This window comes from Aplidium turbinatum, chromosome 17 (assembly GCF_918807975.1).
Source record: "Aplidium turbinatum chromosome 17, kaAplTurb1.1, whole genome shotgun sequence".
NCBI lineage: Eukaryota > Metazoa > Chordata > Ascidiacea > Aplousobranchia > Polyclinidae > Aplidium > Aplidium turbinatum.
In genome coordinates, this window is record NC_137488.1 from 5,354,474 (window position 1) to 5,371,379 (window position 16,906).

At 35.9% G+C, this 16,906-nt stretch overlaps 1 protein-coding gene across 1 annotated transcript; it reads left to right on the forward strand.

The window, feature by feature from the left end:
• The first annotated feature begins 1,758 nt into the window (after positions 1-1,758).
• Positions 1,759-12,629, forward strand: LOC145786970 (E3 ubiquitin-protein ligase znrf2-like). The gene is made up of 5 exons (XM_082598719.1): positions 1,759-2,228; positions 6,025-6,120; positions 10,988-11,096; positions 11,350-11,416; positions 12,278-12,629. Exons 1-4 carry the CDS (start codon positions 1,823-1,825, stop codon positions 11,405-11,407), a joined length of 669 nt encoding a protein of 222 aa, XP_082454845.1. The 5' UTR covers positions 1,759-1,822; the 3' UTR covers positions 11,408-11,416; positions 12,278-12,629.
• Positions 12,630-16,906: the final 4,277 nt, after the last annotated feature.

A 16,906-nucleotide genomic window follows, 5' to 3' on the forward strand; every position in this document is an offset into this window, starting at 1 on the left:
ACTATATATACTTTTTTTTGGTTCCTTGATGAGTTGTTTTTTTTCTCGTTTTTGTTTTAAAAAACATGTTTCTATTGGAAAAAAATAAAAAGAAAAAAAACAATCTTTTTTTTGCACCAACGATCTGTCAAAAATTGGAATGTTAGTTCAAAATTTGTAGTGGCTTAGCCAGAAATTTTGAAAGAGGGAGGGTTAACGGCCGGCGGGCGAAGCCCGTCAGTGTGTTCGCCTAAGACCACACCCAGCAGTGAGGGGTCTGGGGGCTACCCCCAAAAACTTTTGAAAAATTTCTTTGAATTTGGTGCATTCTGAGAGCATTTTCAACAAAAATGTTGGTATCAATATTCCTGTAAAATGGTGCTGTCCGGTGGCATAGCAAAGGGAGAAGATCATGTTTTCTTCAGCATTTTTCGGAAATAAAGCTAAGTCTCTATGTTTTCTTGTTGCTAATTCCTGGCTAAGATATTTGAATGTTTGATATTGGCAAAACTTGCTCTTTTAATGCAGTTTTGTTTAAAATTAGGTTTTAATTAGGCTAGGCCTATTAAGTTTAAGCATAAAGAGTCTGATTAAGAGACTTAGGGGATGTACAAATATTACGTAACGCCTTCGAGGGGGGGGGGGGTTTATGCAAAGCGTCACATCGGGGGGGAGGGGGTTCAAGCAAAACGTTACGTAACGCTTTCGAGTACGGAATGTAGTTTTTTGTGCTGAATTTGTAATGAAAAAGCGTTACATGGGGGAGGGGGGGATTGAAAAAAGCGTTACGTTGGCGTTATATGGGAGAGGGGGGGGGGTCAAAAATTCGGAAAAAAAGCGTTACGTAATATTTGAACGTTCCCTTATTAAGTTAGAGACATAAAGGAACTGAAAGCATCATTATTAATATCGTGACGTCACACACATGCCAAAGGGGGTTGAAACCCCCAAAATCTCCCTTGGCTACGCCACTAAAAATTTGTTTTAAAATAATCAAGACATCGATAAGTTGCCAAAATACGGTATATATAACTTTGTCACTGAACTGTTAATTAAAATCTGTTTTAGCTTCAACAATGCTCCAAAAGAATGCATACAGTATATATTATACTGTAATAAAGGAATCAAAAAAGTATAGAGCGTAGCCTATCACATTAAAATTTGCGAGTTCAAGTTTATTAAATTGAAATAACTTGAATTTGTCAATTTAATGTAGTGCTGTCTACTTTTTTAATTGATAAGTTAACCAAAATCATAATTGAAAGCAGTTATTACTTGAAAAAATGTAGCCTAGATGTAATGGTTGGCAATAGTATGTAAAAAACAAAGAAAGCAATTAAAAAACCGACTACTAAAAAAAACGTTTTTGAGTAACCATCCTTAACTATCCATCCTTTTTGATCATTGGTGAAGTAAAAAAAAAATATTAACGAAAACTTTAGTGACAAAGTTGTATTTTGGTGACTTATCGATGTCTTGATGATTTCAAAACAAATATTATTCATGTATATAGAAAGAAGCAACAGTATAAATTTTATTTTAACATTTCAATTTTTGACAGATTGTTGGTGCAGAAAAAATGTTTTTTTATTCTTTTTTTTTTCCAAAAAAAGAATATTATAGGCCTATATCATGTATATTTTTTTTGAAAACAAGAACGAAAAAAACGACTCACATCCTTAGAAAAATACTTTTTATATCAGATGTAAGAGCATTGAAACTGTTTTTTATTTGTTGTAGCCTATCTCTGTGCTTATGTTACTATGAAATTGTTCAAAGTGGGGTCTGGTAGGCCATAATCATTTGACACAGTACTGTACTGCAAAAATCCACTTTGATAATAATGGGTGGAAAACCAAGCTCAGAGTCAGCTGGCTCTACTCGCGTAGTTAGTGAACATCGAAATCATACTTCACCAACAAACCGAAACCCTCCAACCAGAAGAAGCACTGTTACTTTTGGTTCTCTTGGTGATGGTAACCAACGGCCTATGTTGAGATTTGATGCCTCGAATTTATTGGGTGAAAGTGAAAATCCAAATACTGCCAGATCTTTCCGTGCAAATTCAACTGCAGAGCCTGGAATCCGTATTCCTAGAGCTGGTTTTGAGTGGCTTTATGCAAATCAACCACATGACAGCGAAAATTCTGAAGCCAATGCTGCAACTTCGTCAAGACGACTTGCTGAGGCATTGGGGCGAAGAAATGTTTCCCGTTCTCTTCCTCCATACTTTTTTAGTCGAGCAAGAGGTACGTTGTATGACTTAACTTACTTAAGTATGTTCAAGAAGTTAGTAGCCTGGGTCTGCTACTATTCGGTGAGTCCGATTCGGTGAGTCCGATTCGGTGAGTCTGATTCGGTGAGTTCCTAACCTCTAACCCCTAACCCTAAAACGGCAATGATAATTAAGCTACGGTACCCGATAATTTAAAAAAAAATTGAAAAAATCCCCCGTTAAGGGATCGGACTCACCGAATCGGACTCACCGAATCGGACTCACCGAAACGGGCCATTCCGTAGTAGCCTATATCATGCCATGCATCCAATTATCTTATTGTGTAATCTTTTTTAGATCAGCCTTTGTTGAACTATCTGTAAAATAAATATCTGCAAATGCTTTGATTACCATTAAATGAGTTACTTGTTTTATATGCCTGCTATAGCAATTTTCTGCGGTAACTTGCTCAATGCTCACTATGTATCCATATTGTGATAGTGTCAGTTAGCTCCAGAATTACTTGTTCAATGATGTCAAACCTGTCTTGTTTTATCACTGCTAGTTTGCACTCATTGAATATTGGCATTTGCATAGCAATCTATTTGTTTTAAATATATATACGGTACTGTAAATTATTAAAGAATCGATTTTTCTATAATAATCATAATCACTAACATTTTTATGGCAGTTTTTCTTTGATAATGTGTGTGTAGTCTGGCTTTACTTACCGTACAATCGCTTCTCTTTAGTGATCACTGTCTTTTGCACAGGCTAGATCGGTTTAACTTTAAATCGGTTGAAACCTGGTTTAAACCGGGCAGTTTTGACCACCTATTACCGGTCAAAACCCCTTTAGTGTATGAATCAAGTTGCTTTTCAATTGAATTAAAAATATTACCTTCCATGTTTAGTAATGATGTTCAACTATATATATATATTTTGTTTTGATCAACAATATCCTAAATGCTGGATTTGGAACAAAAAATATTCAATTTCTCGGTTTATTTTTGATACTTCAATCAGTTGGTTATTTTAATTATTGAGAAAATTCAAATTCTAAAAATAAGTTTCTGATGAACCAAAAAATGCTTGGTGGAACGATGAACAATTTGCACAGCCAACTGAAGTACAAGAATTCATTCCAACAAATTTTTTTTTATGAAACACGTTTGCCATCAATTTTGCCATAAAATTTGTGCAACATTTGCCCTCCCGTTGCGTAGCACATAAGACGTAGCACGACATGTAATTAAGGTAGTAGTCTTAACGCTGTTTGATGTCTTGTTTTTGGCGGCGCTGAAACAAAAGAAAAATCCAAGATAAATATAATCTTTGGTGCGAATTTTACAGGCAGCCTGACAAGTCGCCTGACAATGAAAGTTCAGGCGGCCACGGCCGCCAGCTATTTTGAGGCCTGCATATCAAAATGGTCACAACTCACAACTGCTTTTATATTTCCTACATACAGTCTTCAAAATTCGAGTGTTAAATTGTAAGGAAAAATTGTTTTACATCGCAAGTCTGAGCACAATAATATATTGATAGCATGAAAATTGAAAATAAACCCTTCCATACTGTATTGCTGTATCAGCTACCTACAACTCTTTGCGTGTGATTGCTTGCTTACCCAAACAGGCTCTAATTATTATTATTATATAGTTTGTAATACCAGTGACATCACAGATGCTTTGTTTACTCTTTTCTTTACCTAATTGAATGATACTCTCAAATTTTAAATGAGAGACTTGAAGTGGCAAGAATTTAGTTAGTTGTGAAAACATGTTGCTTCAAAAATGATTTGAACATGCTCTAAAGCCCTAGTCTAGGCCAACATTCCCAACAAGTTATGCACTACCTAAGGCATTGCTTCTCAACCCCTTGGTCGCGACCCAAAACTGGGTTGTCGTTTCATTTGGCTGGGTCGCTGTAAGATGTGATGATAAAAGATAATGTCTCTTGAGCAAAGTTGAAACTGCCTACCACTAATTTAGTTTTCGTAATTTCCGCTATTCACACTATTCCGCAGGTTTCACTCTTTTTGCCACATTTTGCGGTGAAGTGTACACAACAGTAGTCTACACACTAGACTAGGGAATTATAACATTTAACTGCTTCAAAAACCACACCAAACAAATATATACAATTAATTTCTAAAATTGGACAATTAATTGTTTTAAACCTTATTAAGTAAAAAATTAATGCATTTCCCACATCCACATCTTCTTTAAAGAAGGAAAAAGGTGCGCAAGGAGGTGAAGGAATTTTAATAAACAAGAAGCATAGCTTGGCAGAAAAGTTTGCTGATCAAAAGTGGCTTTTTTGTGGCATATCTTTCTGATAAAGTTTCGCAGCTGAACATCTTGAATAAATCTTTGCAAGAACCAAACATAATGTTGGTCGATGTATTTGAAAAACTGATTGCTTTTACAGAAAAGCTGAATTTGTGGAAGAAGATCGTGTCCTAGAAAACAGCATCATTTACTGTTTTGAATCAGTTACTGGAAGATACGGAGTTTGGCTTTGACGATGTTCAGCTTGTCATAGAAAGGCATTTGGGTTCATTGATACGAGAATTTGATTTGATTATCTCTAAAAATGCAAAGGATTTGGAATGAGTGCGCAATCCATTTGCTATTGATGTACACTAGATACCCTATAGGAAAACTACCTCAGCATTTTTGAGTTTCAAGAGGAATTTATTGACATTCAGTGCGACAGTGTATTGATGAACTGTTTTAAGAAAGAAACCATTGGTCAATTTTGGACAAAAGTCACGAATGAAAAAACTGTTGTTGGCACGCACGCAGTAAAAGCTCTCCAGCCATTTGTTACTACCTGCCTGCATAGTAGGGTGGATTGAAAAAACGTTTTTATAAAATTTTTATTAGCTTGGGGGGTTGGAAAACTTGCCAATTACTACTAAAACTGATTGTGCAAAATTAGAATGTGATCTGACGAGAGCTTGATCTGCCACCAGCCACTTGAAAATTTACCATTGGGCCATTCCGTATCAATTCACACAGTCAAGAAATTCAACCTCTTCAAATTTTCTTAAATTTTACACACCTTTTCACTGTCTTATATGATGAACACCTGCAAAATTTGAGTGAAATTTATTGAAAAACACGAGAGTTATAAAGCATTTAGTTTGGGGGGTCTGCCGAGGGGACACAATTTTTTTATTTTTGGCCATGTTTGAGGTCCTATGAATGCTTAAGTAAATTAGGTCAGAACCCAATTTTTTTACAGGTGGTAGTACTTCTGCCAAATATTGAAAAAGCAACATCGCTCATATTGTCACTTTAAAAGGTCATAAACATCTAAATGTGGTCATTTCCAGCTCTTGGTTAAAATTTTCCAAAATTTTAAAAGCTTGCCAAGACCCTATTTTTGATTGGTTTTGGCTGAAATTCAGTAGAAATGTTGTTTACAGGATTCTCTATGAAATTTCAGTGTAAATGTAAATCAGTGTAAAACAATCATCAGGTGCAGCACTGAAAAACAAAAATAAAAATTAAGCCAGAAAAAGTAGAATGCTACTAACTGATGGAAAGCAATCATGTAAAAGCGTAAAACATAAAGCCCAAAATTGTTTGCCACAATAAATATCAAACAATTGTTAATTATGACACAGCAATAAATGGCAAATATGTTATCTATCATTGAATTGACATGCATGACGAAATTGTAACATATCAAAAAAGTAAGCTCTGCTAATTGCATTGAGCACTTTGCTTACAGTTGCTACAACTACGATTTATTCTTAAAAGAAATATATGTAGGCCTACTGTATGTTTGCTTATTAGTGTACCACATATACTTCGCAGATTCAAAATGCAATATGTGTGGAAAAGTTGTCCCTGCAGAAGATGTTGAGTTTCATTTTGTTATGTGTCTGACCAAACCCAGAGTGACATACAATGGTGAGCAAACAATTTCAATTTCTTCGTTTTATTCACTGACTATAGTATACATATTGACTATAGTGTGGATTGTGTTTAGAATTTTAAATTGAAAAGATCTAATGCTTGAAATGTAGCCAGTAATATTCTTATGTTTCCAAAAAACATAAAACATTGATGTTAAGTCATTAAATTTATGTTTTTCCATTTTTCAGTTGTCACTTCCTTTGATATATATACTGTTTTTAATTAATTAAGTACTTGAAGATCTACTAAATTGTGTAATCTGTGTTATACAACCTACTTTTGTAATCAAGTGTTTTATTTACTTATAACCTGATTTGATGAATCATTGAGCAGCATAATAATCATATGTTCAAAATTAAACTACGTTTAAATGTATCATATTGTAAGTGAACGGACATGCAAAGAAAAATATTCTAGTTTTTTCTTTCTTTAAATCTAGGGCGCCCTAAGTTTTTTATGGGTTGCATTGCGTTATTCATGGGTCGAGGCAGGCTGAATAATACTTTCTTAAGCCTTTGCTCATTGTAAAATGTAAATGGGGTCCTCGATTGGAAGACTTTCTTCTGGTTATGTAAGCACAACCGAACTGTTCATGTGTTTTTGTTACATTAACATTCAAACGGTTCATAGTAACTTAGTAACAGCAGCTTCTGTGAATGTAACCTTAATTTTTCATCCAAAATGTTTGGTATACCTATACATAGTACCATAGTCATGCAATTGCATACTAATAAGTAGGGCAACCAAAAGTCAATAAAGTCAAAATTTTTCTGCCTTGTTCAAAGTTTATAAAACGTCCACAAACTAAATTTCAGGCTGAGACGAAGAGAGGTTTCAAAGTTATTAAGTAAAAAAAAAGTCAAAATTCATGGTTAGGTCAAAATTTTCTTTTAACGTAGTTTTTCTTCTCTCTATTGATATTTTATTAAATCTACACAGATACTGATTTTTTGTTGCAATTTCTGTTGCTATTCTGAGGTAATAATCGATTTGTTGCAATTTCTGAGGTAATAATCTTGTTTTGCCCACTATTGAAGGTTGAATATTAGCCAGCTACCCTGCTGTTGATGAGTTGGTTGCCAGGGTTAAAGCAGTGACCATTAATAACAGGTTAAGAAGAGCTAGTTTAACTTCCATGGCCAACCTCCACACTCCACAGCCAAATGTAACTAGATGGGCCTTTGGTTGCAAGCTGCTTTCTATTATTCAAGAAGTCTACCAAAAGTAAGAAATATTGTGGAAGGCTTCCATGATGGTGGATTGGTGGTGTCTTGCTGCGGCGTGCTCAAGATGCTGTAAAAGCTCCCAATTTAGCTACTCACCTTGTAGAAATAGAGGAGCAGTACAGTGCACTGTTTGATATAATTCAGAAGATGGAAAACAGCCGTTACACCATTCAAGAAGCTTACCAGAAAATGAGGTCTCTTAACTTTGGTGTTGATGGCTGCCAAATTGGAAAATATATTCAAGCAAGAATCTTAAGGAATGGCATCAAGTGCATTGTGAAAATGGGACGAGATGATATTTCACCACATTTTTATAGCCGGCTGAAGAACTCCCAAGCAACTTCTGTATCAGTTGAGAGAAGCTTCCCTATTTTAGGAAAAATTTTTGCGACAGACAGAAACTTCAAAGGCGATAATGTGAAACATAATAAACATTACTTGATGTTGAAGTATAATAGTGCAGAACCCCCTCAGTAATTTTGGGATATTTAGACACTCCATATTTATCTTTTGCAGTTTTTTGAGTGACTTTCATCCTGCTTTCATTACCTGTTCGTTGCTGTGGTGTCGTTGAGTCTTCTATATTTTTTTCATATTTCAATAGAAAAGAAGCTATTCTTACCTAACGGTTTGATTTCTAAATTTCACGTTTGAGTTGCAAACGAAGAAAGTTATTGGTCAAAATTAGGTCAAAATTTGTAAATTATAAAGTCAAAATTTCAAGTTTTTAGGTCAAAAAATTGGTTGCCCTACTAATAAGTAATATAGTAATATTCATAGGCGTCGATTTTCTCTTAGAAGAGAGGAATTCTGGGTGGGCGAGAGTTTTCAAACAGATTTCATTGAATGTGTATGTTTGCAAATTCGCAATGGTTAGTGTTTCTCACAAAGACTGCGTTTAGCGTTGCTGCAGCAATTAAGCTTTAAAGGCATATTATACTAAATGAAATTTTCAAACGGGAATTAAGCATTAAAATGCGTAAACTGAACAGTCAAGAATACTTTTTGAAAAAAAATACCGAAAAAAAATGTCTTGAATGGCACTGGCAAGGCCCAAAGTCCAACGTTTCATTTATTTTTAATTTTTTCGAAATGACCAAAAAGTGGAAACACTGCTCGAGAATACGTCACTATCGACAGCAATAACAAAAGCCACGTTATCACATCTGATGTTTTAACATCAGATGTGATGTTTTGAGCAAACCGTCTGATGTTTTGATGTTGAAATGTGTTGTTTTAACAGGGTTGTCGGTATTTTACCCGACCCAAAAAAACCCGGGTGGGTTTTTTTAAAAAAACCCACTTAAAAAAACCCAAAAAAAACCCATAAAAAAACCCAGAGCATCATATTTGTCCAGTTTTTATTAGAAAATTAAAAAAATGAACAAAAACACTACAAGGCACTTAAAACAAACTTTAAATTAGGACACTAAGGATGTGATTTTGAAGTAAATTTCCAAGAATAAACTGAAAACGCAGTGGATATTGTACAGTAGGCTACACAAAAATCAAGTAATGCCACTTTGTGTATACTACACTAAAACTCATTTATGCAAGAAGGCCTTATAGTTAAACTGGTGAAAGTAGGCTACTACTCTACTGCAGTCTGTATATATGATGTGAAATGCAATTTAGGAGGCTATTTACCAATTGCAGATTCTGGATTCTAACGCATGGCTTGTTTCAGAGCATTTGCCTAAATGGCCATTGGCCACGCAATCGCTCATCCATTACTATATTACATTTATATAATATATATATAAATGATAAAAAATATTTAAACATGATGGCATAAATGCTCCTTGCCTTCAAATCTAAAGCAAATGATGCAATAATGTGATTTCTACCACGTCCACATTAAAATCAACTTGGTACCGGTATAGAAATCAGTGGATGATGCAACATCCAACTTGATCTTGAAATTAATGGATGATGCAACATTCAAGCAACAACAGCCTTAGTGCATTATTTTATTGAGTTATGCAAGCATGTAGGCCTACTGTGAGTGAAAGGCACTTCATTCGTAAAAAGTAGTTTTGAGGTGAAATAAGCACGAATCTACCTTTTTTGCGTCTTTTTTAAAAAAACCCAATAAAACCCAAAAAAACCCGGGTTTTTTTAAAAAAACCCGGGCGGGTTGGGCTTTTTTAAAAAAACCCGGGTTTTTCTCAACCCTGTGTTTTAATGTACATACATATATAGCCTACAGTTAAATCGCCCGCAATAAAAACCATTGCCCGATCAGCTGATTGCTAGTCGATAGTGACGTAGACTGTACAGTCGCACGCTTCGCAGCACACGCCCATTCCCGTTTTGAAAGCTTTGACAAAAGCACGCGCGGAATGCTGATCAGACCGCAATGGGGTGAAATTTTATTCAAATTTGTTTTAAGGTAGCATGTTAAACACAGAGAACGTGTACAATCGCCAAGTCAGGTTTTTCCTTTAGTATCCCTTTAATGTTCTGCTTTCTTGGGGCTTGCGATCTTATGAGCGCTGCTAAACTAAACAAACTTTTTTTATGTTTTCTTTTGCGACCTAAAAAGCGCGTGACTCGTGACCTGTTATCTTTGAAGTGGCGCCTTCGGGTTTGGCGCACTTTGATTTGTAAAAAGCAAAGATTTGTAAAAAGCGATTGTTTCAGTACGTCTTTAGTTTGTATCGGTTATTTTATTATCATGTTCATTATGATGTCATATTCACATTCCCTTACGCTGACCATGAACTGAAGTTTGATTGTGACATAACGAAAGTGAGGTCATTCGGAGAAAAGATCAATCGTGGCTTTCTCTCACCAGGAATTGCCAGTGTGTGGCAAATGCCGTAGCAACAACAGTGCAGTGAGTAGGCTACCGCATTTTTTTAACGCAGTGTTGTTGCAGAATTGCTTTGTTCTGTCGGATACCTAGCGAGAGACATAGCGTAAAACAAGAAGTTGCGCTGCAGTTGGTTGGATAATTTTTTACATTTAACGTGTTTACGTTTAATAAAAACGGAAATAATTGTAACGAGTACTTCGTAAGTGTCATGAAAACAGGGTAGGCGAAACATATTTTGCCCACCCTCGTTTCATGGCCGGGTGGGCGTCGCCCACCCTATTTGGACGCCTATGGTAATATTAGTAATATGAAAGAAAGAAATTTCATCTTTTTGCAGTATCAGTCATTGCAAAGACGTAGACCTCGCATTACTCAAAACTCTTGATTTAAAATTGTTGATGCAAACGTTCCCACTATAATAGTTGATGTTGAGACTTTTACCTGTAGTGTTGTAAGCTAGAAGCAGATGTTTGTCTCAGGGTTTAAGTTTTAAAAGCCTGCCCACCTTTGTGTTAAATGGACTGAAAAGTGCGAGAAATCTGTGCACATCTGAGTTTTTCATTTGAAGCACTGTACACAATTAATAACATGAGTACAGTTATTGATCCCAGGCGGTTGACTTTGACTGCAATAGTTTTTCATGGGGGCTACAGTTAAAGCAACCATATGGCCTAGTGAAGGTATAATGCGTTTGTCTTACCATTATGATTTCTTGACAAAGTGGGTACTGGGAAAATTTTATGTTTGATGACAATAGTCCTCATTAATTTTTCTTTCCATCTGTGGTTGTAGTTGTTAAAAGTGTTTTTTTTTGCAGAGGAAGTCTTGTCAACATCTTCCGCTGGAGAATGTGCCATTTGCTTAGAAGACTTGGAAGAGGGTGCGCCTGTAGCACGTCTTCCCTGTCTGTGCATATATCATAAGATGTAAGTCAATTTTTGTCGAATTGAGTTTCGTGACACAACAGCCTTTTTCTTCAGGTTGCATTTCATGATAATCATTTTTTGCAGTGTATATAATCCACAAGGAAGCATTCTCAATCAGTGAGACAACTTTTTTAATTTGTGATCTGTAACTTCTTTGCAAATGCAAAAGATGCCAGCTAAGTTTGTTGCTTCATGTTTTAATTTGTACAAGTTAAACTAGTTGAAAAATATTTTTATTGTTTGTGTATTTCAGTTGTATTGATCAATGGTTTCTTAAGAGTCAGACGTGCCCAGAACATCCACCAGACTAAGAAACAGAGGTATGATAAATGGTCCAAAAGCATTATGATAAAAATGCTATATATGTTGTAATAAAACAATATCTCTAGTGGTACAAAAGTATTGTAACAGATTGAACTAGTACTTCTTAGTACTCTGGTCGAACTTTTTTTTTTATATTATAAAGTGGAAGTAGAATATTTTGTGGTGAATAGCGAATTGCCAACTTTAATTTACTTAAAGATACACATTTTATCAGTTGAGCTCGAAGGGTTAACTCCCATTTGCTGCTATTTTTTCTTATATTGCCTATAAGCCCATCTAAAATAGGCGTACAGTATGTTTGACAGTTTGTCTTATTTTGTGTCTTCAATACATTGAAGACTGTAACGTACGTGTGGCTTGCCTTTCCCGGTAATTGAAATAGTGCTGTGTTTGGATCATAAACTAAACACTAAATTATTAATCAAATTAAAATTCCCCATTGTGCAAACGATGGTAATATCTCTATTGCAGCTAGTCTATATTTAGCAGCAGCTATTGAAAGCGCCATTGTGCGAGAATTTCCATGACTAGCTTTCACACAGTTTTTAGATTTGGTTGCGACTGGGACTTTGAGGTTGCAATTATACCAATTCCACGAATTTTGTCAATGTTGGGAAATGGCGTTCGGTTCTAAAATATACTTTTCTTGAAACTGCAGTTTCAATTATAACAATCGTATGGTTGTTCATGATCAAGACGTTAATGAATTAATTTATTTAGACCGAAGATTCTCATTGTTTAAGTCTCCGGACGTGTTTAGATATTGCTGCGCACCAAATTATGCAGTTTTACACACAGTCACACACCTCACATCGCAGTTTTACAGTGTATATAATTCTTTTAATTTACCTTCGCAGATCCTTTAAAACCGCCCATACCAGGGATTATACAGTATACAGAAAAATTTTTCTCACCAAACCTGAAGACTGTGATATGGCAACAGCCGTTGTGAACGGGCACGTGCAACATCAGCTATGTAAAATATACCTGCATTTGCCATGCGGTAAACTTTCAATATATTTAGTAATTCGACAATTTGTTATGTTCAACTTTTGACAAGCATCTTTTTGTTGTCGCATATTTTGTTACACTTTGCCAACGACGGATTATGAAATTTTTCGATTCTCTTTTCTTCACCCATGTGTTGTTTATATGTAGCAGGTTATTGTGTGCTATAAGTTATTTTTTTCGAGTTGTTTCTATGAGTAAGTTAGCTGTGAAGTTTTACAGTTTAAAATAATATACTCTTACTTGGATATCTTGTGAAAGAATTTTTGGATATTTAATTGTAGCTTTACCATTGTCAAACGTTTTTTCAACGCAGCATGCTTTACATTATTTTGTTGGTGTAAAATCATGCCGATTCTTTTTCCATTATTTCTGTATCACCTTTGTGAAGGCAGGGTGTGAAGGCAATTGCGGCACTTTGAGGTGAATCCGGCTACCCTCGGTAACGGGAACATCACCGGATTAAAACTGGACTGCTACTACTTTTTACGGTCAGCCCAGTAACAGCAACTTTTACTGTGAACACAATCATGGTATCTGTTGTCACTTTGAATTTCATTTCTACACAATCCCACTCAAGAGTTGCCTTTCTAACTTAAAGTATCAGACTATGACTCTTTAAATTTCAAAGGAATACCCCCGGGCTCCATTTCAGGACAGCTTTCAAGTACCGCATATATATTACAGCAATATTCAGCAGGGATATGAGAGCGGACTCACAATGCTCTTCATAGCCACTTCAACAGTGATCACTTGTCGTCATCGGATATCTTACCAGAAACAAATGCCAATTTTTACATCCTTTTAACGTCTGGAGAATTTTCATAGACATCTGAACGTCTTGATCAGAATCGCTTTAACATATTCTTAGCAACAGATGGGCAAAAAAAACACGGAAGGTTGAAGATGACTTTGATGTTTGAAGTTTTGCCACTGCGGCATACTTCCTAAATCTTATGTTTGAACTGAATAAAGTGATGCCGAACTTTTGGAATCGCTTAGAATGATGTGCTGGTCCATTGACTTAAAATGATGTTTTCCAGCTAGCCATTGGATTTCTTCCGGCTTGTATAGTAGACTTTACAATGGACTGAGCAGGGATACTTGATTCAATTTGTTGATGCGGAAGTAAAAGAACGTCTATGTTGCATTGATTTAACGTTTTCATATGTCAGGTCAATGTAAAGGTAGTGGGATTTATTAAACATGTTTTAGGCTTGATATTTGTTTACAGAATTAGCAGTTGGGTTATTGTCTTAATTTTTTGTCATTACCCAACTACTACTATATTGGTAATCCAAAAACAACGATAATTTAACTGGAAAAGGGCTCTAGTTTTGACAAAACAGTCATATTTTTATTGAAATATACTCTTCTATAAGTGCGAAAACATAACACTGCCAATCATAGCAGCATCTGAACAATTTCTTAGGTTTGCATAGATCTGTTTATTTACTTGGATTCGTTCAGTCAATCCCGATCGTTCCCTACATGACACTGCGTTGACATTTACAGCCTTTAACATTGCAACACATCAGATCAACCGCAGCAGCAACTCGCCTAGCCAGCCCTTCAGTCCTTTGCAATTTTTGGGATTTAGTGTGAAAGACCTACTGTAATGTTTATCTAGGAGGCAAATATGTGTTTATCAAAACATAGTTTCTTGACGGGAACCGGCTTTGTTTCTCAAAGAAAAGCAAACAAATACGGTAGGGCCTATTTTTCATTTTTGATGTCAAAATAACATTGTTAGAGGCTTCATTGGCATTGCAACTTAAAACGATAATGTATATAATTGACCATAGTTGAACTTTGTGGATATTTCCCAATCAGCAAATCAGTCCCTTTTTACGTTGATTCAACTCATGGGATCTAGCACCATCTGACTATCATCTTTTTGGACCTTTGAAAGAAGTGAGGGCCAGCCGGTTAAATCGACGTGGTCAAGGTCAGATTTTCTTGTCGGTTTGTTGGGGAAGGCTGTTTGAAATGAATAAAAAGATATTTGCGTCTGAACGAAATCCTCCGAATAATTCCATGAACTTAAATAATGTTTATTGATACTATTCACCAAGAAATCTTTCATTTGCGTTTCGTTTCGAATTTACAAAGAAAAATATCTCTTTTGTCTTAAACCACTTTTCGTCGAAACAAAATCTTGTTTGATTTGGTTCTCATGCTTAACGTGTGCAAAGCCAATTCAATTCGCGGTTAGGTTTACTGTCAGTAGGAATCAGCGACTTAATTTAGCTGTGACGCTAAGTCAACACTGAGTTGCAGCGTCCATTCCGTCCAATGCAATTCGATTTCTTTTGTTCAATTTTCAAACTTACTGTTCAAGCTAAACAAGAAATGTGTCATGAGTCGGCATAAAATGCCTCAAGGTTTATACTGCCACGCAGGCCAGGTAAGCGTGTTATGACCCCTATCACGCTTCTAGTGAATATGCACAAGCACAATACTGGTGTTCCTAGACAGTAAAATCCGTGATTTTTACATTCATTTACGTCTGCAAACGTTGAATCAATGTAAAGATCACGGATTTTGCTATCTGGATTGTTGTATAGTCGTCTGACTCCCAAGCTGCTAAATGCTCAATTTAAACGTTAAATAGATGTTTCTGGGTATCATCTTTCTTGTTCAGAGCGTCAGGGCTAAAGTATTGGACGCTCAATGACCGAACATCGTATTGCGTTGACCAGACGTGTGTTTTCACAAATCTCATCTCATGTGCTGCATTTTTCGTGAAAATGTTTCTCTCTGATTCTAGCTTTCAGACCTTTTTGGTTGCTCGTATTCCTCACGCTTCGGGAACCTCTTTTGGGGGAGCGTTGCTACATCTCTCCACACTTTTTTGACCAATACCTGGTCAGTCATTATTGTCAAATAATAGTATGAAATGTCGAACCACACAATAAAGGATATCAAATTCAAAGATTTTTCCATGTATAGTGGTGCAAACTAGGGTCCATCCATGCTGCGTTTCATCAATTTTTCAACGGACAGTTTGTTTTAGCCCCTTTATTTGTTTTTTCATTGAAATCAATTCTCTTAACAATGTGTCAATTTAATAAACTACAACTTAACAGTTTTCAAACTTTACAAGTCACTACTAACAGCCGTTCTCAAGTCAATGGCTAAAGTGATTATCGCACCAAACAATAAAGCCTGTTTTTTTGCGTTAAAGTTTAATGAGTGTGTGGTCTGCTTGCCAAATATACCACCTCATTCGTAACACCAGCTGTAGCCTGCCCACTTTTTAAGAAGGACGCCTTAACGTCTTATCCAGAGACATTTTGAAACATACTTTCCTCGGTCTGTTTCGTACATGTCTTATCATCACAGACAGCAAAATCCATTTTTACATTGATTCAACCGTTTCAACGTCTGACGGATTTTGCTGTATGGAATGAGGTTTGAAATATTGTTGACAGTCACATGTAGTTTGTTTTTTGCTAAATCTTCAATTGCTTTCAATTTATTTGTGGATGATATCATTGGCATCCAATACTTCGACCGGTTTAATGCGGTTGGCACCAGCGTAGCGCTTTTGTGCGTCACGTAAAGGAAACCTGGACAGAAATTTTGCCTTGCAACGAAATGTGCTTCTATTCTATCAGTCCTATGAGTTGCTACCACAACTTCACATTTCTACTGTTTCAATAATAAGACTGTTTAAAACAAAAGTACTTGGAAAGATTACGCTCTCTTTCGATCCCAAAGTTTTTGTCATACTTTTGTTTCGAAAGATTACCCGTTGTATTTTGTTGTGAATTTGAAACATATTCTGGCTGATGATGAGACTGTTTTGCACAGAAATATTTCGCTACAAAAATTACCGTATTTTGATTTCATTTTAAGTTGAAAGTTTTGTCAAGAGTTTTCTTTCAAACAGCCCCATTCAATAAATCATGTTGCATTTTGCAACATATGCAAATTATTATCTTTACTTCTTTTGCCTTTTTACTTTTCTAATTCATGAATGAAACAACCCCCTTCTGTTTAGTTCCTCCGAAAATGATGCCTAGCCAGCAAAATGAACTTGCACAGACGTTGAATCAATGTAAAAAAGATTGATCTGTTAGTTGGCTAGATATCGAAATCTGATGTTTGAATCGAAAATTGATCCCCTGATATGCAATTATTCTTCTTCAGCAGTTGTTCTGATACCAATTTTCAAATCCTAATGATTTTATCCTTCACACCATGTTTGCCTGACCTGTTAGTTGACTGTGACGTCACAACTTGTTTTTGGTGAGGTTTTTGCTTGCCAAGACCGCAGATTTTACACTGCTGCAACATCAATGCGTTGGTGATAGACACCACATGGTGAGCGTTGAACTGATAAAGCCGAAACGGCTGTTCAGCGCTCTCCACTGTCGAAAGCGATACACATCATAACAAATCGGATTTTGCGAATTAAGGCTTTGTTATGCCAGTGCTTCGAATTAAGTTTTGCTAGCGTCAGTTTACGTTGC

Coding starts and splice junctions, on each gene's coding strand:
- LOC145786970 (XM_082598719.1), top strand. CDS start 1,823: ATGGGTGGAAAACCAAGCTCAGAGTCAGCTGGCTCTACTCGCGTAGTT. Junction 6,121..10,987: donor ACCCAGAGTGACATACAATG/GTGAGCAAACAA, acceptor TTTTTTTTGCAG/AGGAAGTCTTGTCAACATCT. Junction 11,097..11,349: donor CTGTGCATATATCATAAGAT/GTAAGTCAATTT, acceptor TGTGTATTTCAG/TTGTATTGATCAATGGTTTC.